Source organism: Sphaerodactylus townsendi, linkage group LG07 (assembly GCF_021028975.2).
Source record: "Sphaerodactylus townsendi isolate TG3544 linkage group LG07, MPM_Stown_v2.3, whole genome shotgun sequence".
NCBI classification, from domain to species: Eukaryota; Metazoa; Chordata; class Lepidosauria; order Squamata; family Sphaerodactylidae; genus Sphaerodactylus; species Sphaerodactylus townsendi.
The window spans coordinates 100,676,246-100,704,142 of record NC_059431.1 but is presented as its reverse complement, the minus strand read 5'-3'; the positions used below and the strand labels follow the sequence as shown (position 1 = coordinate 100,704,142).

Sequence of the window (27,897 nt, the reverse complement as noted above, 5' to 3'; positions counted from 1 at the left end):
CTGGGAGCTCATGGAGAAAATGCATACATCACTGAATGATATGGACCTTCACGTTAAAAAGGAAAAAGAAATTAAAGGGCGCCTATGCTGAGGTATCAGAATCTTGGGAAACTCTGCCTAGAAGGAATTATGCAGCAGCACAAGAAGCCAGAGCAGAAGAAAGGTAAGCAAAGTGAGGATTTCCACATGAAACAGAGAGGAAATGGATTGTTTATTTATTTATTTATTTATTATTTAAATTTTTATACCGCCCCAGAAGGTAATGCAAAAGCAACCCTTGCGTTATTAAAATCCATGATCTGTCCTGCAACATTGACCAGGTACAGTTCCACGCAAAATAAGCTGTATTTTGATAAACACTGCAGTAGCAGGATGACCAGATGTAAAGGTAAATAGAACCTTGAATACCTATCTAGAAGAAGGAATTTCAGCAGAGACAATTCCCCTTCCCCTGCAAGATGAAAAGCACCACTTTCCGCGTCTCCCTTGCTTACAAAGAGATACATGAACTCAATCCACTTTCGCAGAGCCTACCCAAACGCGGTGGTTTTCAAATTCTTCTTCTAGGAAACCTTTTTCCATATTAATTCATCTACCACAAAATCCTTATGTGTTGGAGGGGATTCTGGGGCCTGTTCTAGGGTATACACACACAGTTCACATAAGGCACCAGCTAGGCTCATAGCCACACAGGAACCAACGCGTGTTTCTTAGCCACAGAGATGCAGATCCACCATTACAGATTTTTCTCATTGAGGAAACAATTATAACAATTGATCTTCACCCATTCCAGAACTGGGATGTTACTGAGCTTACGCACTCAACATCAGAGACATGTGACAGGAAGGGGCGGAGTCAGACTAATGGCTTCACTGGGACCAAGGGCAGGACTGAAAGCAACAGACCAAAGAGCTAGAGTCAGGAAATGTATGTACCACAGTGAGGAACAAGCCACCACTGAGAGTCCTGGAGAAATCCTCTCCACCACTGAGTGACCTCCTCTCAAGGCACATGTGGAGAGAAGTATGAGCTACAGGACCTTTGCCTTCTGTGCATGCACACAGCAAGCCCTTTCAAAAGGACAGTAAAGCAATGACGGTTGGAGACAGGTTCATGACCAACAAAGTCAGTTCTCACTCCACGAGCTGAATACCACAGCTCTGGGACACAGTTTGATACTACTTCCCCAGTGTATAATACAACATTTTGTTTGTGTGTTTGTTTGTTTGTTTAACCGCCCTCCCTTTAGGGGCTCAGGGCGGTGGACAACAGTAATAAAAACAGCTTAAAACATAACATAAAACTAATTAGCCATAATAAAAACAGGAACCATCAAACGTCAGATGGTGTTTCATTCCTCCCTACCTTTATGCCCACTGGAGGCCAGATGACATGGCAGCGATGTATTTAACCAGGCTGGCCAAATGCCTGGCAAAACAGGTCCGTCTTACAGGCCCTGCGGAAACTCTGCAGGTCCTGCAGGGCCCTGATCTCCCTTGGAAGCCTGTTCCACCAGGTGGGGGCCAAGGCTGTAAAAGCCCTGGCCCTTGTAGAGGCCAGCCTGATAGCTTTAGGGCCAGGGATCACCAGAAGGTCCTCCTCCGATGAACGGAGGGGCCTAACAGGGCAATGTGGGGAGAGGCGGTCATGCAGGTATGCAGGTCCAAGGCCGTGAATGGCTTTGAAGGTCAAGACCAACATAAGAATACGGGCACACCAACATTAAGCCCTCTTTATCCTGCCAGTCCGTTTTAAAACTCATCCCTGATCTTTAAATGGATGGCACTGGAAAAGGGGGAGGGGGGTTGCCATTTGAAACGACACCACAGTTAACAGCCAGGAAGAAAGGAATAACAAATGGCAAGAAAATGCCTCTGCACATACCTCACCAGAGGGTTGCCGTTGTACAGAATGTAAATGCCAGCCTCCTTATTGCCATATATTTGATTGCTACGGATGATGCCTTTTCCGTTGCCAAGGACAACGATGCCAGAGCGAAGGCCACTGTGGATTCTGTTACACTGCCGGTTTATTTATGCACATGTGAAAAGAACCAGAGGAGAAAAGAAGAGAGGGAGAGAGATTACTCATACAAGTCATTGCCTCGGAACAACAGCTGAAAAGTCAGCACAGCCTCTGCACAAAAGAAGCCAGATTTCTAAGACAGAGCAGCACTTTAACGAAGGGGCACCTAATTTGGTGTCTCCTGGGAGAAACTCTGGCATCTCTGGAGCAACTAAATCTTGTGCGGTGGCAAGCAAGTGAAGAAATCAAAAGCTTCTCCATGCTGTGATTTGGCGACTGCACTTCAGCCGTAACTCAGAACTATGGATCGCCTAGTGGAGAGATTCACGAATTTAAGGATGGAATCTGTGACATCTTTGTAGGTCACATTTTGTCTCCATACAACACTTCATGCACAATTGTCAAGTTTTTAAAAAAACTGATTATTACTCTTTCAGGATGGGTATGTCTCATCTACCTTTCACTGATTGGGAAAGATCTCATTATGGGTTAGTCACATCTCTGAAAAATTTGAAACATGAAAGCATCTACTGTAGCTCTTTAGAAAGAGTTGATGCTGTTCATCATCGGGCAATACTTGAGTGGATGCTGAAGGATGCTGCCTAGCTGCTTAAAGAATAAATCTTTTCCTTCGTTTGTTCAGGTATTTCATTTTCACGATGCAACCATTTTCAAGAATGACGGTGGCTTGGATCAAGCCACGTTAAGAAAATGTAATCGTCCCTTTCTTCAGAATAAGAATGAGACTGAATTTCCGTCATGTCACATTTCACTCATGGCAATCCTTCACGGGTTTTTTTAAAGTAATAGACAAACAGAGGTGGTTTGCCATCATTGCCTGCCCCTGCATAGCAACCTGTGTCTTCCTTGGTGGTCTCCCATCCAAGTAGTAACCAGGGCTGAGCCTGTTTAGTTTCCATGATCTGATGAGTCAAGGCTAGCCTGGGCTATTCAGTATTCTTTTCTGAAGGAGAGACCATTTTTGCTTATTCTCCCATCTCACTTCAGATCTCCTTACAACACACACACCATATCGTTCCCCCAGAACAAAATGTCTAGGGACTGAGTGGGATGCAGTGGAAGGGAGGGATTAACAAAATTTGAAGGGAAGGGTTAGTATTTTGAAGATATTATGAAGGGAAGGGTTAGTATTTCCCCATAATCTATCAAAATAGCAAGTGGATAGCACTGTTCAACTATTTGTAAGGCTCGCACCTCCTTTGTCATGTTAGGGGGTGCATCTAGGGGTTGGGAAATCCCACAATTAGTTTTGCAGAATCGAGTTCTGCAGCCAACAAGAGACTCAATACCAGAATCAGAGGGTTGGCTCCTTTCCGAATGTCAATGCCCGCTTCACAGTTGGAATGAATGTCATTGTCTGCTATCAAGCCTCCTGAACCAAGCCGGAGAAATATCCCTGAGGTCTTGCAGTGGTGAATGTCATTCTTCAGCATGGTGATCTAAAGGGAGAACAAAAACAACCAAAATTCACACGTCTTTGTAATCAAAAACCCTTCCTTACAAGTATAAATAATAATAGGAGAGGGCAACATTTGCCAGGATAGTCAGGATTCCTCTGTAGCAGTGATCTTTGTGTTATTCCTGTGGGCACCATGGCATTCAGTCATCATTCCTGGAGCCTCTACCTTCTGTCCCAAACCAAAAAGTCACTCCTAGCTTTCCTCCAACTTACTGGAGTAAAATATGCTTCAAGAGAACCCTCTGCATTGCATCTGCTGGGGCACCCATTAAGAAACAGCTGCTCCCATCACAGGACGACACTTGGTTTGGACCCCCCCCCCCTCATATTTTGCGATCGGTCCTAGCACCCCAGCAGCCATTTTGTGGTTTGCCATGCCCTTCCAAAAATGGGTGACGGCTAAGAGAAGCACTGTGAGACTGCGGTCCTAGATGAAACTGAGGAATTTAAATACTGTGGGAGACTCAGGAGAGTACTGAATATACCACAAGCTTTTGACGTTCCAACAAGGTGACCAACTTGATCAGTGGAATTTGCTCAGTGGAATTTTTTTTTTAATTCTCTTGTTTAAGTTCATTTTGTATTGAATAGAAAACAATGACTTTAAAGCTGAGTGTGCATTTGTATTACATGGAGAACTTTATTACCCTGAGAAGTTATCCGTTTATGAAACTGCATTATGCATTTTACTTTGAGACTCATGTTAAGTAAGAGAATCTGACAGTAATTTGTCCTGTTAATTTCTGTCACTGCAAGGGACACCTGAGTTCATTAAGTGGTGAAATATCTTTCATTTTTGGGTAGCATTTATTAAATTTGTTGAAGTTAGATAGCTGTGAGTGCTGCCAGCTGATCATTGTGCAATTTTGGCTTATGCGCATAAATTGCTTGTTGCACTGACCCTCTATTAATGTACTGACATGATGCCCCCCCTTTCTCGGGGAAGCCATTTCATGGTGGTGTCCGCTATTCAAAAATTCCTGAAACGGCCATAAGATTAACAAAGTTGGAGACTCCTCCTGTAGGAACTGGCACTATCAAGACAGAGGAAACTCAAGGCAGCTTACAAACTAATTTCCCTTCCTCTCCCCACAACAGTTACCTTGTGAGGCAGGTGGGGCAGAGGCATATCTAGTGAAAATGTAGCCCGGTGCCTCCCTGTATGGGCGGCTGCCTTCCCTCACCATGACCAAACAACGTTTTTTGCACCAGGAGGAGGGGTGTGGGGGGCGGACACCCCCCCCCACGTGACTAAATAACAACAGCCCGGGAACATTTGACCTCATATGTCCCCCTGGGCGGTACACCCCTGAGGCAGGGGTGAGAGAGTTCTGAGAGAACTGTAACTAGCAGGATTCCTGTGGAGGAGTGGGGAATCAAATCCAGTTCTCCAGACTAGAGTCCATCGCTCTTAACCACTACACCACGCTTGCTCGTAGCAGTCTTGAGACCACTTAGTTTGCTTCTCATAGCCAGGTTCCTGTAGTATGTTCCATTGCCATCATCCAGGTGGGGTCTAGAAATTTTCTGGACTTTCAGCTGAACTCCAGACTACAGCGATTAGTTCCTCTGGAGAAAATGGCTGCTTTGAAGGATGGACTGTATGGAATTACACCCTGCTGAGTTCTCTCCCCTCACACGCCCAGACACCTTCAGTCTTTACTCCCATATCCCCAAGAATTTCCCAATCCAGAGTTGGCAACCTAGCAGTATGTCATTTGGAAGTGAGAGGTCTTCAGTCCAAAATGACCCCAAAAGAAAATCCCTGCCAGTTGGAAATGTCAGCTACAGAGCCCAGCAAAATTGAAAAACAAAAAGGCAGACATTTTAACCCCCCGCTTTACTTTATTAGATGAAACAACTCGTTCCAATATTCATGCACTGCCGCTCCATTTAATTCTTTGCCAGTCAAATACGCCTTCTAAACCCGTGTCTGATGAGTATAAATACAGAAATCTGAAAACTGCCTTTGCCATAGTCTCACTTTAATGAGCGCCGTGCTTCAAATAATTAAATTACAAAACTGCTTTATTTGCTCATTTGAAAAGGTACTGCATGCCTTCCCCATCCAAATCAGTTAATTAAAATGCAGAGGCGAAGGTAGCCCCAGCTCTTTTCATTAGTCATTCACCAGTAACCTGGTGTGGAGGTCAACATCCAATCTGAATGTCACCAGCACAACCCTAGGAAGACTTACTCCAATGTAAACCCACTTATTTCAGTGGCCTTAGGCTGGAGTGACGATGTAAATCTGGCTGCACTATAAATCATAGAAAAATACTGCCATTGTCTGTGAGGGACTGTGAGGTTCAAACGTAGAACTTCCAGAGGCCAATTTCCCAATTTCCATGACTGTCTCACACAACTAAGGCCAGAGGATATGTCCAAAGTAGACCTGCCAGGTTCCTTGCCGTCAGATTGTATTTCTCACCACTGCTCAGTGGAAGAAAAATAAGCAGGAAAATTGGGATGTCGCCTATCGGTCATAATGCTCGAAGAAGAAGAAGAGGGGTTTGGATTTCTATCCCCCCTTTCTCTCCTGTAGGAGACTCAAAGGGGTTTACAATCTCCTTGCCCTTCCCCCCCTCACAACAAATACCCTGTGAGGTGGGTGGGACTGAGAGAGGTCCAAAAAACTGTGACTAGCTCAAGGTCACCCAGCTGCCATGTGCTGGAGTGCACAATCTAATCTGATTCAGCAGATAAGCCTCCACAGCTCATGTGGCAGAGCAGGGAATCAAACCCGGTTCTCCAGATTAGAGTGCACCTGCTCTTAACCACTACACCACACTGGCTCTCATTCCTAGTGCACCCAGAAGTGACATCAGCATTAGTGTGTTCCTGGGGATGTGCTGAATTAAATCCTGCCTCTCTGCCTCTCTCTCTCTCTCTCTCTCTCTCTCACACACACACACACCCGCCTGCCCTGGCCATGTTGTACTCTGCCTTTCTCATGCCTTTTGGCAGCTGGTACAATCTGGCTTGCTCCAGAAGATACTGAATCCCACCACAAATTTTTACCTTATTTGATTTGACTGTGTGCTTTACCACTTTATTGTCCTTCTCTGCTCTACTGGTGGCGTTGGTGCCCTTTACGGGTAGACCCTGCAGGCTCAAACTGGTTGGCTGCTGCTCTTGCTGTTCTGAGATGTCCTGCTGGCATTTTATTGTTTTCGTCATAACTACCCTGCAGGCAAACTTGTCCGACAGAAAATCAGGATGAAATTTCCTGAACTCTCCCAGCTTGACTCCAAAACTAGGAGTCAGTCGAGCCGGGGGTGAGGGTGGGAAGCTTAAAGAAAAGAGTGGAGGGCCGAAAAGTTAGGTATAGGAAGGCACGGGATTTAACTCTCCTCACCTGTAAGCTCCACTTTTCTTTCTTTCTTTCTTTCTTTCTTTCTTTCTTTCTTTCTTTCTTTCTTTCTTTCTTTCTTTCTTTCTTTCTTTCTTTTTTACAAAAAACAGACACTTCCCAGCTTCACTCCTTAGGGCCAAACCAGACATAATGACAGCAGTTTTAGAGAAGAATTTGGCCATTTAAAAAGGCCACCAAGGCTTAATCCTGACAGGGTCTGCAGTGGGATCATAAAATCTTGTCCCCTCCTGCGGCTTTTCAAGTACCACATCTAGCCACATCCAGCCAGGTGTTCTGAAGAAACACACACTCAGTAGGCCTGAATATTGTGCCCTATGAAAGTGTGAGAACCTTGTTTTCCTTGGAGTTTATTCAAACATCTTCCTCTTGACCTCAGCTCCCACACTTGGAAACTGGGACACTACTGAAGCTGATATAACATGATGGCTGATGTGGTTTCCATATGCTATTAGGGTCCAGCTTAGGTCTCAACGTGAAGCGCTGGGAGGGGGGTAGAATTCCCACACAGCACCACGATTGATTTTTGTACACTTTCCAGTATTCTCTCTGCTTGGCTGCAATCTTTCCTAAACTTGCTTTAGCATGATTTTTTTTTTAAGATCACAGTCAAAGGGAGGTAGATGCCATGTGGACAAAAAAGTGCAGATGTTTCCCTGACCCACCCACATCCAGTGTTTCCCACTCCACCAGTACAGGGCTTTTTGAGGCAGTTCTTCTTAATCTGTAATTACGATTAACAACAAAATCCCCTCAAAAAGTCTGGCAGTGATGCGGGGAAACTGGCAGCCACAAGGGACGGCAGCAGGGAAAGTTCAAGGAAACCTGCCAGGAGGACACACCATCGTCACTGCAAGTGCCTCAACATTTGCAGCTGCTATGAAAGCCAGACAGATAACAGTTCCCATAAAGAAACAGTAACGAATCCAGCATCCCTGACCGGAATCTTGCTTCCGCCATGGAAGTCTATTGGTATATGCAAATGTTAGCTCTTCAGCCATAAAAGAGTTAATGATGCCATTTGTTAGTAAACATTATCTAGATCAGCATAGCCAATGGGATGTCAAATAACTAGTTACCTGCATTAATGAGGTGATCTATTAATTGTCATTGGCTAATCAATACATTGGCATAGACCAGTGGTAGCGAACCTTTGGCACTCCAGATGTTATGGACTACAATTCCCATCAGTTCAATTGGCTGCACTGGCAGGGGCTGATGGGAATTGTAGTCCATAACATCTGGAGTGCCAAAGGTTCGCCACCACGGGCATAGACCGTGTGTTTCCATGCAAATATGAAATTGAGAGGAAGTTGCAAAAGTGACTTCCTGTCTATATTCTCAGTTAGAGACAAACCCTCTCACAATGTAGCAGTATGTAGCTCATCTTAGAGTGTTTTATTGTTTTCTACCATGTAGCCATTCCATTTGATTTTTCTTAGTAAACTTTATTTAAGCTAATCAGCAGTGCCTGTGATTATTACTTTACTAACTATTTACATTTTTTCCATCCACAAAGTCACTAGATAATTGGTGGAAGGCTGAAATTTCTCATTTCTGCCATCTACAAAATGAAGACTACAGGGTCTGTTGCAAAGATTACAAACAGTTATAATGCCCATGATGCATTTTGAAGCTTTGAGGTATTTATACACAGATGGTAATACAGATGCTAAGTATTATTAGGATTACCAATCCTACACGTATTGTTACAAGAATGGAGGAGACAGAAAAACATTGGTCCTCCCGCACCTCCCTCCCTAGTCAGGCAAATCCAGTGAGTTATAAATCCAGCCTACACAACTGCGAACTCAGTGCCTGGAGTATGTATGCAGGTAAACAAAGACCCAGTTGCAGATCAAAACACCTCTGTGAAAGCTGGAAACAAGCTCTTCATACCCACTTCTGGCTCCTTTTCCCCCCTTCCAAGCAAAAGAAGCAAATTACTGACTAGGAAGCCAAAGTTAAATGCGCCTCACAAAAAAAAAATGATGGTGTAATTGCAAAGCATTTCGCTCAGGAACAAAAGCTGAGTAATGAATGACACACAAACTCCCACTTAAGTGTTTCATTCAAAAGCTGAACCAGCTCCAGACTTTGCAGCCTCGCTCTGAAGAGTGCCTTTTCCACACTCTCATTCCTAAGAAACAAATAGGGAGTTCGGCCAGACTGGGCAACACTCACACCCTGCAGAGATGCCTGCCCTCTTGCCAAAGGGCCTGCATGCAGCAAAGAACTCACGGTATCAAGACCCCATCCATCTGCCATGCAACTTATGCTATTAATGCAGGCACGGATATGATTTTCTACAGAGCCAGAGAACCCCGAGAGCCTGACTCTCTTGATTCGAGCCCACATTATACTATGAATATTTTGAACCCCCAATACTTTGAACCCCCGACTTCAAGCCCACATTATACTATGAATATTTTGAACCCCCAACATTTTGAACCCCCATTTCAAGCCCACATTATACTATAAATATTTTGAACCCCCAATATTTTGAACCCCCAACTTCAAGACCACATTATACTATGAATATTTTGAACCCCCAATATTTTGAACCCCCAACTTCAAGCCCACATTATACTATGAATATTTTGAACCCCCAATCTTTTGAACCCCCAACTTCAAGCCCACATTATACTATAAATATTTTGAACCCCCAATATTTTGAACCCCCAACTTCAAGCCCACATTATACTATGAATATTTTGAACCCCCAACTTCAAGTCCACATTATACTATAAATATTTTGAACCCCCAACTTGCTTCAAGCCCACATTATACTATAAATATTTTGAACCCCCAACATTCAGGAAAAAAAGCTCCATCTTTTTCAAGGACAAGGACAGTCTGCTAAGCAAAGAACAGCAGCAGAGTCACCACCACACTCACCAGGCCTCTGAAAAGATACACCCAGGCTTTAAGACTACAGGCATGAATTACAGACACTATCAATCTTGCTTTAAAGAGCCGGATCAGACAGACAGTGAAAGGTAATGTCCCCATACACAGGGCTGGTAAAACACCAGCTTTTAAACAAGCTCAGCTGAATACACCCTTGCAGGCTCAACTCTGGCAAGCCAGGAGCTTTTACTGCACCTTACTGTTTTGTATGCATCGCACAGCGTAGGTCAAGTCCCTGAAGATGCTCCCCTCCACTCGGGCTTGCGCCTGAGAGCAGACAAAGACTCCACCCTTTCCATCTCTGAAAAGGCACTTCCGAATGAGGCACCCTTGCACCGAATTGGCGAGTGCCTGGACCTCCTTGTCTTTTTGCATCTCCTGAGGCAGACTTTTTAGCTCGTAGTCATTCTGAAGGTCCACCAACCCATTAGCTTGCGGCCTGCCGTGAATCACTTTGGCCAACAGGTGGCTCAGGCTGTGGGCCTGATAAGGAAGTCGGTACGTTGACTCTGACTCTTCCTCGTTCTCACTGCTCATGCTCAGTTCGCTGTCACTAGAATCCATATCCATGGTCATGGCTTCTTCTTTGTGCAACATGGCAAAGTTGCCAGAGAGGTCATTCTCCTTCTCGCAAGTTCTCTTCAGCGCTACTTCAGTCTGTGAGGCAGAAAATAAGTGACCTGGTTCCTCACCGACCACAACTTCACAGGTCCTCATATTCCCCATTGGTAGATGTCCTTGGATTTCAAACTTTGATGTATTACAAAGTGGAGACTCTGATGTTTGTAATAAAACAGAACGGGACTTGGCCAACGTAGTCAAGTGCTTGCAGGCCCAGTTCCTGTCCAAAGAAGGACAACCTTCCACTGTCACCGAAGCATTCTCATTCCCAACAAACTCACAGTTTTCAAGGAGGGAGATGGTTACGCTGTGGAAATTGATGCTGGATTGGTTGAAAGTGCAGAATTTCACCTGGCATGTTCCTGGGGCATGAATCTGCAGCTGTCCACTCTCAAAGTTGCAGTTGTCAAACTGGACGTGGCCCGAAGTTGTCTGACAGAGAAAGTGTTTTAAAACAAACAAACAAATCAACTCACTTAATGGTAACCAACATTGTGAAAGAAATAAAAATGACCCTTTTCCCCTGGAAGTACACACAGTTGTGTGGTTTAGGGTTGCCTGATAAGAGCAATTTCCAGAAGCTTTTTGGAATGGTCCTAGGTGCTGCAAATTATCACCTCTGGTCAGGGTACCACACATCTTGGCAGCACTCTAATAACACCCCAACTACTTTGGGGATTGCTAGAACATTGCCCTGTGACATCACTTTTGGGTATGTGACCTGAAGTGATGCTGTAGAACATTGCCCTGTGACATCACTTTTGGGTATGTGACCTGAAGTGATGCTGTAGAACATTGCCCTGTGACATCACTTTTGGGTATGTGACCTGAAGTGATGCTGTAGAACATTGCTGTAGAACATACCCAAAAATGATGTCACAGAACAATGTTCCAGCAAGCTCTCTTGCTGTAGCATCACTTCCCGCTATATTCTCCCACTGTTGTACCAGATAGCAGGAGCTGGTGGCTCGCTATAACGAGAGGCCTGGTCCTCCTAGTCTGGTACCTTAAAGATTAAAAGATTTATCAATGATAAAGTGGACTCTACTCCATGGAAGATTTTTGGGGGCCTACGTTTTCAGAATCTTGAGCCTTTTGCATCAAATGCAGAACTACAAAGTCATACATTTTCGGATGGCACAGGACTCTTTTGAATCTGGTTCAACAAACTTACATTGTCACCTCTATAGAAGTAGCTCCCCAAATGAATTTTTTGGAAAAAAAAAGATCCCACACCTTCAAATAAAAAAGAATTCCCATGGATCACTCATTGTCTTCTACTGGACAGAAGGGAGTAAATGGAAGGGTCCAAGAAATGCTTCCAAACTAACTCTGGTCACTCCCACCAGTGTTTTGGTCTAGTCTTGCTGTAGGTGAAAAGAGGATTGTCCACCCCTTGCCCACATAAGGCCTTGGTCTATTCCAGCACCTTGCAACCATTCCTGGACTTTGCTGTTAACTTGCTTAAAGCTGCTTTACTTTGATGTTTTTGGAACGATCACAGTAACGTTGGGATGGATGCTGCAAGGGCAGAACTGTGCACATGGTTCCTGGTCTCACCAACCTTGGCACTATTTTACCTGCCCCAGACCCTCGTAGTTGTCATTCCTCTTCACTGCACCACCGTAAGGCCTTTTTTTCTAACTGGTAATTGGCACCTTATTTTCCCTTGAATTGGTAACTAGCACGTCAATATCACATTATAAATCTACAGTCAATTACCAATGATAGAAAATTATTCAAAAAGTGGTACATGCAGAAAGGGTGATGGGGCACAGAAAATGTGGGCAAGCCTGCCACGCAGAATCCCAGTTGCCACCATGGCTTAATTAGCAGAAAACCAAGGAGAATTTTTGCTATGTGGCAGATGCCTCCAAGCAGGATTCAGAGGAACAAACATAATCTCTGAACCAGGGTTAGCCAAAGGCATTTCAATACCTGACCTGGACTGAGAAAGACCCATTTATTCTGCCTGAGCTTACAGAGAAGGACTTCCTGTGAACCATCTCACTTGGCCCCCATGTCTCATGTTACGGTACTCAAATGCCACCCAAAATTTGCCACCTCATGTGGCTACCTGCTGTTTAGTAAACTGTAAGCTTGACAGCATTTAAAAACAAAGGTGGACAAAACAGGTCTTTTTAAGATCTTGACCTGCTTCCTTCTTTCTTCATTTTAAACATTTTTGTAACATCTGGAAGAGTTCTAATAAACAAGAAGAGTTTGGATTTATACCCTGCTTTTCTCAACCGTAAGGAGTCTCAAAACAGCTAACAAACTCCTTCTCTTCCTCTCCCCAACACACACGCTGTGAGGTAAGTGGGGTTGACAGAGTTCTGAGAGAACTGTGACTGATCCAAGGTCACCCAGCAGGCTTCATCTATAGGAGCGGGGAAAACAAATCCAGTTCACCAGATAAGAATTTGCCACTCATCTGAATGAGTGGCAATCAAACTTGATTCACCAGACTAGAGTCTACTTGCTTCTAACCGCTTCACCATGCTGGCTCTCAAAAGATTGTACAATATCTTATGCTATTTTGGTAGGCCCTAACAAATGGTATGCCATAGATTTTGGGTTTTGTTCTGGATTTTTTATGGGCCAATATAGCTGTTTACACCTTTTCACTTGCTTTTTAACAGGCCTAACAGGTGCTCAAACAGATGTCCTGCTCACCTTATAGATGACAGGTGTGAACCAGGCTGGCATGAATACCAAATTGCACAGCCTCATAGTTGGGCAGTGCTGGTCGAAGCTGGCCAGAAGAGCCACGTCACCGAGCTTCCCTCGCCCCATGATCTCCACCGGGGCCTTGAGGAAGATCTCGCTCTGTTCTTCGTATACCCCAGGCAGCAAGACAATCCTGTCATAAACACCGGCCGAAAGCAAGGCTCTCCTGAGGTTGTCAAACTCACAGCCGGGTCCAACGCAAAGCACGCGCCTGTCCTTTTTCCTCCGGAACACATAGAAGCAGTTGGAGGACTCGAGGTCCTGACTGTTTTTTGTCCAGGTTTTTGAAGCGAGGTAATGCTGCTTGAAGGCTTCCCGCCACGACCAGGGCTCGACGTCAGGCTGGTTGGGCCAGTTTGGATGCCGGCACTCGACACAGCCGAGACACAGCTGCCTCCATCGAGTGTTGTCCAGGCTGAGGATCAGATCATGCCAAGCACGGCAAACCAAGCTGCAGCGTCCGAGGTCGGGAAGGCGCATGTAGGACAAGATCAAACGCCACAACTCCAGCGGGAGGCCGCTGATCTCCATGGTCACCTTTGGGACACAAAGGGAAGGATTGGAAAACAAATTGGCTTTTAACAGTATTTCAGTATGTATAAATGTAGATCTCGTACTGACACATTGTTAATCCCATTTTTCTTCCCAAATACATGCTTCTCCCCTTTGTTCATTTTACCTTCTTGACAATAAAAACAGATTAAAAAGCATATACAATACAGGATATACATGTTAGGACGAAGGAAATCTACTGGCATTTAGTAATTTCCAGGAGAAAGTCTGCCATTATCATACAGAGAGAAGGATCAGGGTTGTCCAACAAGTAGTGTAATCTAAATAAATCGGGGAGATCGGGTAAATGTAAAGGAGTGAGATTCACATACTTGGATCTGATTTCCTTGAATCTGAGACAGTGAAGTAATTGGTGGGCCAGAGATTCAACTGAGCCATCGTTACATGGGCACAATTACCTTCTTGACAACTTTCTGAGGCATGTGAGAGAACGATAGGCCCAAGATCACCCAACAAGTTTCATGACAGAGGAGAGATCTGCTTTTAATGGGATATAGGCTGCAGGCATTTGAGAGGGCATTATTTGGGGGTTTTTTATATTTTAAATGGGAGTTTCAATGGCACCTTGAATTAAAGAGAAAGGAGAAGGCTAAACATTTTAAGAAATAAATAAACCCCAAATCTTCATCAGTGCTACTCCAGGACTTTAACCACTATCTCACAGAGGCCCTCTATCTGGAAATAGGGTTTCAGGCTTGTCAGCAGCATTTTTCCTTGTTGGGGTGCTGTGTGGTTTCCGGGCTGTATGGCCGTGTTCTAGCAGCATTCTCTCCTGACGTTTCGCCTGCATCTGTGGCTGGCATCTTCAGAGGATCTGCTAGATGAGAGAATGCTGCTAGAACACGGCCAGGAGAGAATGCTGCTAGAACACGGCCATACAGCCTGGAAACCACACAGCACCCCAGTTATTCCGGCCGTGAAAGCCTTCAACAATACATTTTCCCCTGTTATCTACAGCAACTATGAATCAACTTTGGGCAGCCAAGCAGAAAAGTTTTTACAAGCTAGAAGAGAGATCCTGGAAGAAAATGTAGCTTAATGAAGTCATCTTCAATAGAGATTTGAGAAAAAAAATTGACAGAATATGTGCTGCTGTGTGCTGAACCTAGTAGCGACAGACAAATTAAATAGAGGGTTTCTTTCTCCCTTCCTCCCCTTCTCTATTTCAGCTCAGCAGGAATAAACCAAGACAGAGGAAAAAGAGAGAGCTCAGGGAAAGTTTATGAGAAAAGAGAGAGAAACAGGAAATTGTAACTGTATTTGTCTTTCTGATAAAACTGAAGACAGTCTTCATGAATGACAATATAATTTCAACTGTTACTGTAGTCTTTCCCTTGCCCTGCCCAAATGGGAAGAAAGTGGGCCTTCTTTTTCCAGGCTGTTTTTTTTTAATATATTCACTCCATCCACTAGTCTGTTTCAAATAGAGACACCCAAGGACTGTACACACACCCTCGGGTATTACCTTAAGGTACACTGCAACTCTTCTTCTTCAAAGAAAGAAAGGTGATAAAGCAAACTAAGCTTCTTTCCAAAGCCCTCCTGTCACAAAATTCTTCATGTACACATTGAAAGCAGACATGCCCGTTTCTCCCTCCCCCATGCAGAAAGGATCAGAGGCCAGCACTAGTATATAAACAAGCCCTACAGACTAAAATTGGAAAACTATAGATATACCAGGGCAAATCAGATTTTTTGTGTGGGCTAGTGTTTATTTGCAAAGCTACAGTACCTCATTCAAAAAGCTTTTTTAAAACCCTAATTATAAAGGATGTGACAGGTCAGTCCCTACGCAATACAATTAATGGACACAAATCCAACATTAGCCAAGGAGAACTTCAAGACTGTCTGCATACGTTCTGCAGGGACCCTTGAATTTCCCAATAGATTTAGTTATGGTGGGATTAATTCACTGATAACATGCCTACCTCACTTTCATGCAAACACTGTATCCAACATTAAAATCCATAACACTTAAAAACCAGTGGGAGAACATTTCAGTCCCCCAGGACATTCCAAGGTTGACCGAAAAGTGGTAATCTTCAAACAGAGAAGTTTCAAAGGGAAATTAAAATGTGAGATTGCTGAACTTGAGTTCATTCACAAATTCAGATGGATGGAGCCCCCTGGGGCTGAATAGGGGCATAGACTTCTTACCTCACTACAGATGTTAATTTTCTGCATTTGTCACCTCTAAGCTCTAATTAAGCTGATTATATTTTGCAATCTATCTTGCAACCTGCCTCTCTTCTTTGCAATAACCCATCTTCTGACTGGGATATAAAGACTTAGGGATTTGAATTCCTACTAGTATTTGGAAATCGTGTTGGCCTTTAAGGTGCTACTAGGCTCAAGTCTTTCTCAATACAAGTACAGTAATGGAAGTCCTGCATGCCAAAAGCAACCTGGGAGAGAGACTATCTGAGAACCCATCCTGAGGGCTAATTCACACATTTCAAAAACTTCATTCCCTCAACACACATCTTCCACAGATCCCACCAACAAAAACACTCTGCAGGCTCCGTGCTTAGAGCTTAAATCCACATGCCCAGTTCAGATTAGGAACACAACACACAGTGAGAAGAGACTGAAACCTCCAATCATTTCCCCAACCCAAACAGCTCCAAACAACCCAAACAGCTAATAGCTTGTTTGAGAAAACTTGTGTGTAGTTCACCTATGCCAGGGGTAGGGAACCTGCGGCTCTCCAGATGTTCAGGAACTACAATTCCCATCAGCCCCTACTAGCATGGCCAATTGGCCATGCTGACAGAGGCTGATGGGAATTGTAGTTCCTGAACATCTGGAGAGCCGCAGGTTCCCTACCCCTGACTATGCACACACATTTCCCCAATGTCACCTGCAACATATTTGAGTCTCTCCATTGCGATGTTTTTATTATTACCACACAGTAATATTGCATTACTGTAAATGTGTAAATAGATATATTAACTTGTGTAAATAGATATATTAACTTGCTTTTGTTATACCCAAATGTACACAATTCTACATTAGTTCTAGTAACTACTTAAAACCATCAAACTAACCCCTGAAAAACTTACACATACTGCATTTGGGGTACACTCCAAGCCAACTTCTAATGAGGAAGAAACATTCCCACAAGATCAATTAATTTTGTATTTCCCAGTAGCAAAACATTCAGAGCTTGAAAACAAACTTTGGTGCAGAAAGGTTTTTTTGCATAGATTCACTCACCCACCCCTTTTGCATGTAAAGCTATATCTTAAAAAGAACTTAAAATAACAAAAACAATATTGGAAATAAAAGATGTTAGACAAATAACAAACTTTCATAAATTTTTAAGAAAAAGACCTGCAATTAATAATGTCTTCCATTTTTTTGTATCGTGGGGTATTTTTTTCAACCCCTTTGCCCCAAAGAGAAATAAAAAACCCCAATCCCAATGGAAGCTCCCAAAGGCACCTGGTGGGCCACTGCGAGTAGCAGAGAGCTGGACTAGATGGACTCTGGTCTGATCCAGCTGGCTTGTTCTTATGTTCTTATGGAAAAATGCATAGATTTGGGGACTGTTTTCTATCCTGGGTGCTTTTTGTTTTGCCAGAAAATATTCTGCAAAAAAAGAGAGCCATAACCAAGGCAGCAAATTTACCTTCCAGGGTAGTGAGGACTATTAGCCACACTCACAGACAGACAGACAGACAGACAGACAGACAGACAGGGAGGGAGGGAGGGAGGGAGGGAGGAGAGAGAGAGAGAGAGGGAGAGGGAGAGGGAGAGGGAGGGAGAGGGGAGAGAGAGAGAGAGAATGTATGAAGTGATAAAACAAAAATAGAGTTCTAAAAAAGTGCTGTAGAGGCTATCAACCGTTTTTTGACTTGCATCTTCATGTAATTGCAACAATAAAAACCCAGTGTGATTTAGTCAACAAAAGAAGTAGTCTAGAAACCCAAAAGGCTATTCTTTTTAGTGACAGTCACTTAGACACCTGGTGAATGGTAGTCAAGATATCTTTCACTCCTTATGTTCCAAACACTAAATCTCTCAAAATTTGGGCCAATATTTGTTGTCTAATGTCAATGTCAGGAAAAGTCATCCTCCCTTATATCAAAATAGATGCACTGGGTTCCCACTAAAAGTTTCCCCCACCATGCTTGCAATTAAGAGCTTATGGAATGAACAGGCTCCCACTGAGCAGTTAATTGGACCACAAATGCTCTGAGTAGGTTTTCTTTAGCAAGAGGTTTAGGACTTCTTGAGACATATTATTATCAGACAATATCAATGCATCACAGTCAATGTGTGTGCTCAGTTGTTATTGCCTGTTGGATTTCATCAAGTATTTATAACCTACATATGTATTATCATGTTCTCTGCTCATTAGCAATGATCACTAAACCTTTTCTGCTCATTAGCAAAAGTGCTCACCTTGAAACCCACCTCCTACTTACAGTGCATCTTCTTTCCCATGGTTTGCTTGTAGACAGAAAATGGAGGGGATAAAAAATATCCTAAATCTACAGCTCCCCTGGAGGTCAACAGGATTTCGTCCCCTGTAATCTGCTAGACTCAATTCACCAAGGCCTCCTATGTTTTGCTCACCTCAGGGGAGTGGGATTTGGGAGATGGAAAAAAACCAGGAACCATTTTAATCTCCTCACGTCATAAAGAGATGTCCTATGGGAGCTCTCAAACTCAAATAACAATTCAGGAGGTATTTTTAAAGGTGTTTTGTTCTTCATGACTTTTCAAATTATAAATAGTCACTGAACAGGACACAGGACAAAGATGGGGCGGTGTGCATGGCCTGTTGCTTCTGAGCTCATTCAGAAATGTTTTGAGACTTGCAGCTAATTAGCAGTGGAATACACAAAAGAGGAGATTGTTCTGGATGCAAGAATCATATCTGGTAAAATTGTCATTTTAAAAGCTAAACCAGGGGGGGAACAGAGATGTATGTTTCTCTGGATCACCTTTGTACACACAAACTCAATCTTTTCTGTCTTTTTGCCAGTACATGATGAAGACTTCTGCATCACTGTAAAATGTATATACTCTGTTTTTACCCCCTTTTCAAACTAAACAGGCAGTATTTTCAGTCATACAGAAGTCTTCTGAGCAGAACAGACAAATTATGCCAAAAGCAGCTGGTTCAAGAACAGGTCTATTGCAGCCTCCATCAGATTTATTCAATTTTTTTTTTTGCCATAAAGCAACAACTGATTTGTAGTCCCAGGTGATCGTATACGTTTTTCAAGGCAAGAGACAAATAGAGGGTTTGCAATTAACCGCCTCTGCATCCTAGCCTATTAATCTTATTAATTGTCTCCCATCCAAATACTAACCAAGAACCAAACCTGTTTAGCTTCTGAGATCAAAACAAAATAGGACTATCTTGGACCATTCAGAACCTCCTTAATCCAGACAGTTCACAGATTATCCAAGTAATTCCTATCATTTGATGTTGAAAGGATCAGGCTGTTTACAAGGAATTAGTGTAATAGCGCACATGAACAACAAATTCAGAAAGGGATGCTTCAGCTACCGCAGCATGGATTCACTCCGGCTGTACAGCATCACATCCTTGTTATTCTGTTATGCAAAATGGCCTTCTATGTAGGTTTTGCGTAGCCCAGAACCAAATGGCAAAAAGCAGGGATGCAAAAAATTCACCAGGATTTCACTGCATCTGGAACTCTTAAACTTTCTCCCATAAACAGGCAGAGAGTCAATGTGGTGTTTTGGTCAGAGTCCTGGACAACAAATTTTGCCAATCTTTTGAGCCAGCAGACAGCTTTGGAATTCTGACAGTGTGGTGGGTACAGCCAAAAACGGCTATTGCAGTAGGCCACGGGTGCCAGAGGTGGCACTCAGAGCCCTCTCTGTGGGAACGCGCAGAGTCACCCCCCCCCCACACACACACACATCTAGGCTGGCCTGGGCCGTTGGGTTCAATTATTAGCATTAAACCTAAGACCTAGTTTTGGGAAAGCAGTGTAGGTAACCCTGCTAAGTGCTGTTAAACCCCACTGATTTTCATGCGAAGAACTGAAGTGGGATCCTTTACCTGGCAGTAAGCTCGGTTGCTGGCAATGGGGCTTGCCTCTGAGTAAACCCTCCTAGGGTCGTGATTCACCCATTGGAAGAGTTGCATGGTTGCTTCAAAGCAAAGCCACCGACTGCCACCAAGCTTTGAGCCAACCGTTTTTTCTAAACTAAAACCTCAGTATTCAGGTTGAATTGCCGAGTTGGCACTTTGAGATAAATAAGTGGGTTTTGGGTTGCAGTTTGGGCACTCAGTCTCGAAAAGGTTCGCCATCACTGCAGTAGGCCAAACCAGCCACAAAATGGCTGCCACAGCTTACCTTCAGGCACACTGTCCTTGTGCTGTGGTGGCAGCTGCTGCCAAGGTAATATTTTTTAAAATCTACACATCCAATCAAATCTCCCATAGACAAGCAGAAGCTTACTGGACAAAAGCTCTCCCCCCTACCACCCCTGGTCCTTCTCACTTATTAAAAACACTAGGAAGTGCTAGGAAAGGTATCAGCAGACACCCTGGGGCCCATAGGGACCATGCCAAAATCACCTCAGACCAGGATCTGAGAGATCTAATCGCCTCCTGAGATGAAGTTCACTGGATGGCCTTGGGCCTGTCAGTTCTCTCTCATTCTCACTTATTCACAGGATCATTGTGCCAACAACAGAGGTGCCCTGAAGCTGCCCTGAACTGTTTATAAGAATGGTGACACAAACATGAAATATAGAATATGTAGGTAAGTTTAGTTTGAAACCACAGCTGCCCCCAGACCATATTATACCAGATCAGGGCTCCACAAATTTCTCACAGGGCAGGAGCTTCACCCTTTTCCAAGTTCTCCATGAACTGCAGTAAACATGGAAGGGGAGGCTGGCTTGATGCGAGAGAAACACTTCTACCTTGTCCAGAAGCCACAATGGAAACATAATGAGATACAGCATAACTCCCCACAATCTTGTACCTCACATAGGATAACTTGGTGGAAGGGGAAAGTCTTGCGTTATTTCTTGCAAGACAACAGTGTAGGCAAGAAGCAGCGCGCATTCGAAACACCCACCCACAGATATGGTTGCCTGCTGCCTTTGTGCACGATTTCTTGCCCTGGGTTCACCTTCTTTCAGTCAGCATCAATCGCCCTGGGTTGGATACCATGCCTTGACTTCAGAAACACAGCCAAAAAACCGAGAATCTTGGAACACTTTACACAGCAAGGTGTTTATTGTGAGATGAGCTTCTGTGAGTCAGGGCTCATTTCATCAGGCGCATGATGCGACTCAACACAGATTTGACTTAGAAAAACTATTGCAGCCTGGTTAACTCCTCCAGAAACACAGCAGGATTACCTGCCTCCAGAATAGCCTAACCAGAGGTCTCCAAAGTGGGGCTGATGGGGATTCTTGTTAACCTTTAGTGTTAACCTACAGTGGCGTAGAAGGTTAAGAGCTCGTGTATCTAATCTGGAGGAACCGGGTTTGATTCCCTGCTCTGCCGCCTGAGCTGTGAAGGCTTATCTGGGGAATTCAGATTAGCCTGCACACTCCCACACATGCCAGCTGGGTGACCTTGGGCTAGTCACAGCTTCTCGGAGCTCTCTCAGCCCCACCTACCTCACAGGGTGTTTGTTGTGAGGGGGGAAGGGCAAGGAGATTGTAAGCCCCTTCGAGTCTCCTGCAGGAGAGAAAGGGGGGATAGAAATCCAAACTCTTCTTCTTCTTCTATCTGCACAAATCACTAGTCTAAATTCAACTCGTTCCAGTTATGAGGCCCAGAACAGCAACTAACCCAGTTAACATAAATTCTGAGTCTGAACTTGGTCTGTTGCTAACCATTGTGTTGTACACCAGTTAGGGTGACTAAAAGGGTGGGCTTTATTTACTGAAGGCTGTGGTCCGCTTGATTGAATTAATCCATTTCATGTTGGGTCTTCCACTTTTTCTGCTGCCTTAAATTTTTCCCAGCGTGATTGTCTTTTCCAGCGAGTCTTTTCACAATGTGACCAAAGTACAATAATTTAGTCATTTTAGCTGAAAGGCTTCCTTAGGACCAACTGGTGTTTCATCAGTTCTCTTGAAGACACTGTCTGCCTTTTACTTCTGAGAAGTAACAGGCAGACAGTGTCTTCAAGAGACAATCTCATCTTCCTTGAGATTTCTGTCTCCTTTATTATCACAAAACTGCCCAACCTGGGGACTCTCCCTTGCCTGCCTGAAGTTCTAAAGGCATACAGAAAGCTTATGAAGCAAGAGGGGAGGCATCTTCCAGGATTGGTAAACCACTAATGTTTTCAGGCTCTCTTGACATGCTTACAACATATATCCATAGACCATTCCTGGCCTTTAGCAGTACTGTGGGGGAGGATAATAAATGTCAAGCTAAAATATGGGATGTTCACTCCACCAGCCCCAGCATCAGTGTGCATGACTCTAAAACAAAGAGTCAAGCACTGGTGTGGATTCCGCACAGCATATTTGTAACGAGTTGCAACTGCTATAAATTATTTCGTTTTCCATTGGAACACAAGTTCATTTATAACGATTGCAACTCGTTATAAATATGCTGTGCGGAATCCATTTGGGTTTTTTAAAAAACCCGGACAACAGCCGAAGCGCCTGAACAAAAGCACCAGGTTCGTAAGTCAGTTCACTGTGCAGCCCTGCGTGCACCTTTACTCACTGCAGACTATGCAACTTCCCCCAAAGCAAGCCCCGTCGCAAACATAGCCTGATGCAAACTATCAGCTGCCAATATCGAGATCTAGGGAAGTGCCCCCACCCCCGGCGACCATCTGCAAAGCGAAAAGGGGGTGGTTGTGGGGGTATTGCGCCTTAAAACTTCCCCCAAACACGCTCGCACGGCCACGGAAGCACGAGCCCCTTACCTTCCTCCAGCACGCCAGGGAGTGTTCACACCATGCAGGCGACTCGCAACACGGAGGGAAACACCCGGGGACTCCAGCCACTCCCCCCGGGTTGCAGCGCGCACAAGCGCTCAGATCATAGAGATCTTTCCAAGGGGGAAGGGGGATGGAGAGAGAGAGAGAGAACGCGTTTCCCCGGGATCTCTATCATCGCGATCACATGATTCCTAGGATCCGGAGGAGACCAAGACCAAGATGGGAAGCGATGCCAGGATTGGAAGGCGTTGCTCAGCATCTTTGCAAGAGTTTCGTTGGATCTCTCCAGCTCCCTGTGGCCCCTTTCAATCCACTTTCCCAATTGTTTGCAAGTGGATTTTGTTATTCTGCACAGTAAAATCCAGCTGCAAAATGCATTGAAAGTGCATTGTTCTGCATGGGGGGAAGGGGCTATGTGGAGGAATGCGAGAGCAAGAAGTAACCCTGTTGGATTTGTGTCTCTGCCAACAAAATGCCGTTTAAGTGGGGGGAAGGCTTCACGTTGCTGAGCAGACTAGGAAGATACATGCTGTTGTATTTGAGGGGCCCGACTTGTGCAGTCTCTTTGAGATCAGAGGACACATCTTTCATACTAATATTACTTGATATTACATCCATGCCTGTTGTATATGCAAACAAGTCTGTTCTGCTGTCTAAGACTGGACATACTTCACAAGAGAATCTATGAAAAACAGGATTCAAACCAAGGATAGCTGAGGAAGGAAAAGAGCCTCACCCCAATTTATACAGTGCCGTTAATGTACATGCCCTGACCTGGCCCAGGCTATCCTGATCTCATAGATCTTGGAAGCTAAGCTGGGTCGGTGCTGGTTAGTATTTGGATGGGAGATCAGCCAGGAAGTCCAGGGTATCTATGCAGAGAAAGGCAATGGCAAGCCACCTCTGTTCATCTCGTGACTCGAGAACCTTTGTGGGGTTGCCATAAGTTGTCTGTGACTTGATGATACTTTACACCCATATTAATGTACATGCCGTTTAGAGTGTTAGAAGAAAAAGATAGTTCTTGGACCCGACACATGTAGCTACCTTAAACCAAGAGTTAGGGCAGTGATGGCGAACCTATGAAACCTATGTCAAAGGTGACATGCGACGATGTTTTGTGTGACGAGCCAGCATTCACAAACACCAGGCAACAACTATTCTCCCTGTTTATGTTTGTAATTATTTGATGTTTTCTTATATAATGTGTAGCACCATACATGATTGATTAGAATGTATTTAAAAATAGGCAAAAAAATTATTTCTCTTAAAACTGCAAAGATTGTCATGCCCTTATATAAAGCAGTGGTGCGACCGCACTTGGAGTACTGTGTCCAGTTCTGGTCACCGCATCTCAAAAAGGATATTGAGGAGATAGAAAAAGTGCAGAGAAGGGCAACAAGGATGATTGAGGGACTGGAGCACCTTCCCTATGAGGAGAGGCTGCAGCGTTTGGGACTCTTTAGTTTGGAGAGGAGGCGGCTGAGGGGGGATATGATTGAAGTCTACAAAATTATGCATGGGGTAGAAAATGTTGACAGAGAAATTTTTCTCTCTTTCTCACAATACTAGAACCAGGGGGCATACATTGAAAATGCTGGGGGGAAGAATTAGAACTAATAAAAGGAAACACTTCTTCACGCAACGTGTGATTGGTGTTTGGAATATGCTGCCACAGGAGGTGGTGATGGCCACTAACCTGGATAGCTTTAAAAGGGGCTTGGACAGATTTATGGAGGAGAAGTCGATTTATGGCTACCAATCTTGATCCTCCTTGATCTCAGATTGCAAATGCCTTAACAGACCAGGTGATCGAGAGCAACAGCCGCAGAAGGCCATTGCGTTCACATCCTACATGTGAGCTCCCAAAGGCACCTGGTGGGCCACTGCGAGTAGCAGAAAGCTGGACTAGATGGACTTTGGTCTGATCCAGCTGGCTTGTTCTTATGTTCTTATGTTCAGGATGCACCCTTCCCCCAGCAGAGTCAAGTTAGCCATTTTCCAAATTTTTGACATGTCAGGCCCAAAAGGTTTGCCATCGCTGAGTTGGAGCACCTTCCACACAAGGAAAAGTTTAAAGGGTGTGCGACCTGTTAATTTAGTGATAAGATGTCCCCTGGGAGTGGGCATGATTATAGAATTACTGATGATGTGGAAAAAATGAATGGAAAGAAGTCTGTCAAGCTAAAAGGGACAAATTTGTGGATGCTGTGTCTTTCAAAATTATGGCAGCTATATGAAACTTCCACGCTCAGGAACAGTGTGACTCTGAGCTCCAGATGCTGAAGAGTGGAAATGGGAAACATCTGTTACTGTGGTGCCCTGCTTGTGGACTTCCTTTATTTCAGTATTCAAATTTTATTAGTACTTAAAAACATTTACAAAAAGCAAAGAAAAGGATCAAAAACTATTTAAAAAGTACACTTAACATAAGAACTCCCAATTTCATCTACATCGAGTGTGAACAATATAAATTAATACAATTTGCCCTTATAACTACATACTTCTTCACGCAACGTGTGATTGGTGTTTGGAATATGCTGCCACAGGAGGTGGTGATGGCCACTAACCTGGATAGCTTTAAAAGGGGCTTGGACAGATTTATGGAGGAGAAGTCGATTTATGGCTACCAATCTTGATCCTCTTTGATCTGAGATTGCAAATGCCTTAACAGACCAGGTGATCGGGAGCAGCAGCAGCAGAAGGCCATTGCTTTCACATCCTACATGTGAGCTCCCAAAGGCACCTGGTGGGCCACTGCGAGTAGCAGGGAGCTGGACTAGATGGACTTTGGTCTGATCCAGCTGGCTTGCTCTTATGTTCTTATGTTCTTATGTTGCCATCAGTTGTTGTTATTAATCTGTTATATTGGAAATTTAAATTCACTGTTTTAAGTTGATTTTACTGAAATATATATATTTGATGTACACCACACAGAGCCCTTCGGGGGAGGGCGGTCTGAAAATGCAATAAATAAATAAATAAAAATAAAGGCTTCTGGCTGGTCCCTGAGAGAAACAGGGAGATTCTAGGTAGATTCTTAGTGTGAAGACACAAGACTTCCTTATATTCTCAACTTTGTATGTGCTGGATACAATGTATGTGCTGGATACAGTGCTTAAAGGCAAAGATATTTGAAAGCCCTGAAAGGTGAAAATCCTTCAATTGGAGATGTCAAGAGCAATTGGCGTGTAGGAAGAAACTTAATGGAAAATGAATTGAAAGAGGTTTGCCCAGCTTAAAGAGGGAGGAGAAGCCCTCTGGCCTAAGAAACCATTCTCCAATTTAAATGGATCTTCCTCTTAAGATAAAGGAAGGCTTCATTTCATTTTGTAGTCAGAGCAAGTTCTGTGACAGTGAGCTACAGGCCTTTTCATAACAATAATAGATTTTCTTAGGTGCACAGAAGATACTTGTCAGATCAAACAATAACTGTTGGGGGTACTACAGAAACTAGTATCTAATTGTGGCACACCTTTGGTAGCACAGACCACATTATGCCATTGTTTGTCTCTTGTTCAAGTAAGGAATTAACGCTACTCACCAATGAAATGCATCATCCAATGCAAACTTTGCAATACAAATGCAAATGTTGAGTGGCTGATGGATATAGCCACCAGATGGCAGAGGAACTTCGACACATGCATGTTTTCAGCATTATTTATTTAATAAAAAAAAAACATAGGTGGCTTGTAGTATCTGCACAGTCAGGAATGAAATGCACTCAGTTCAGAAGTTTACTGACCCCAATGTAAAGGCAGCATTTGGGCTGTAAGTTTATTTATGATGCATTTCTCAATGGAGCCATAGTGAGAAAGTCGTACAGCTGCAGGTTGCTAAGGTGGAAGAACAGGCTGTACCATATCAGACTGCAGGTGGGGGGCTGTATTTTAAAAACTACTCCTATGATAATAATTCCATGGAAAAGGCTACTGTAGAACCTATCCCGTTATACTAATTTGTTATTTGTAGGAAGTTTTCATATTAACACCCCTTGCTCCAAACATACCTACTTCAGTCTAAACTGGTGCCACACATTTTGCCACGAGAATTCTACCATTCTCATTCTGCTGCGTGTGGATTGATCAGATCTCAGTGTTGTTCAGACTGTTTTTCACAAGATAAAAGAGTTCCACAAAAGCATATCAGGAATCTCAACTTTGCTAAAGGCACATGTCTGCCTAAATAAGTTTTTTACCATTATTCACATTCACCCACAGCATACAACTACATTAGACTGGTGTGTAAATAATGCAAGACTATTCCAAATAGTCTCAGAGGATCCTGCTGGTGTCTCATACAAATGGGCAGTGCATTCCGGAATACAGAGGTTTGACAGATGTGATAGAGTTCTGCAGTAGACAAATCAGCGTGGACAAATAGTTTCAGCAGGGAGTATAGGGATTTCTGCTTCCAAGATTAATCATGCAGCTACTGATTACTTGCTAAACTGTATCCAATTTCTGCACTTTCCAGATAACTGACATGGTAGCCATATTGTTGGGAAGACTGTGTTTTTGTCACACAGCTGTCCTTTGTGGGTGGAGAAGCATTCTGGTTCTACAGGTTTAACAAACTTGCAGAGAAACAAAGGTTTTTCACTGTCAGAACACGCTCGCTGGATAGTAGCAAAAGGAAGGAGAACCAAACTTTTTATCTGAGGCGATTCTTATGTCTGTTGTGCTCATGTTAGCTTGTTGTAAGAAGTTGAAGTTACTGCACTTCACGTTTTACAATTTTTGGTTCAAATTTGACAATTTAGAATGGAAAAAATAACATTTTAAATACTGTATTAAAGCTTTTCCGCATAGGTTTTCCTTACAAGAATCTACACTGCAGTTTCCAAAATAAAAATGAATACTACAGTCTCATTCTGAATGGCTGTTTGGTGGACACTGCATAACTGCTGTAAATAATTAGGTATTATAAAACCAAAGAAATACCTTTTATTCAAGAATCACCTGCTTGACACTCAGCAATGATCAGTTATGTCTAGAGTGGTTGTTCTGCTTCACTTTAGGAAATGGGACTGTACTTCTTTTCCACTCCCTCCTAAAATATGCTTTTACCGTCTCTCTCTCTCTCTCTCTATATATATAGAGAGAGAGGGGGGGGGGAGAGGAGGCAGCGGCAAGCTCTCTCAGAGGTATAGAGTAGTCCTCTTCCACATCAATTTTTTGTGGGTCAGAGACATAAGAAACATTTTTAAATGATGACACATGATATATATCAGTGGTTCTCAACCTTCCTAATGCCGTGACCCTTTAATACAG

The 27,897-nt window shown here is 43.7% G+C and overlaps 1 protein-coding gene and 1 long non-coding RNA gene across 2 annotated transcripts in view; one reads left to right on the top strand and one right to left on the bottom strand.

Moving 5' to 3' along the window:
- Nucleotides 1–22,789, bottom strand: part of FBXO10 (F-box protein 10) — a 39,551-nt gene extending 16,762 nt beyond the window's left edge. Inside the window, exons 1-5 of the mRNA XM_048502756.1 lie at nt 22,610–22,789; nt 13,086–13,676; nt 9,984–10,841; nt 3,336–3,485; nt 1,885–2,021 (exon numbers count right to left, since the gene is read on the bottom strand). Coding sequence (XP_048358713.1) covers nt 1,885–2,021; nt 3,336–3,485; nt 9,984–10,841; nt 13,086–13,670 — 1,730 coding nt within the window. The 5' untranslated portion in view covers nt 13,671–13,676; nt 22,610–22,789. The remainder of the gene's footprint in view (nt 1–1,884; nt 2,022–3,335; nt 3,486–9,983; nt 10,842–13,085; nt 13,677–22,609) is intronic.
- LOC125436125 overlaps nt 1–27,897 on the top strand; it is a 513,530-nt gene that overhangs the window by 23,779 nt on the left and 461,854 nt on the right. The window lies entirely within an intron of this gene.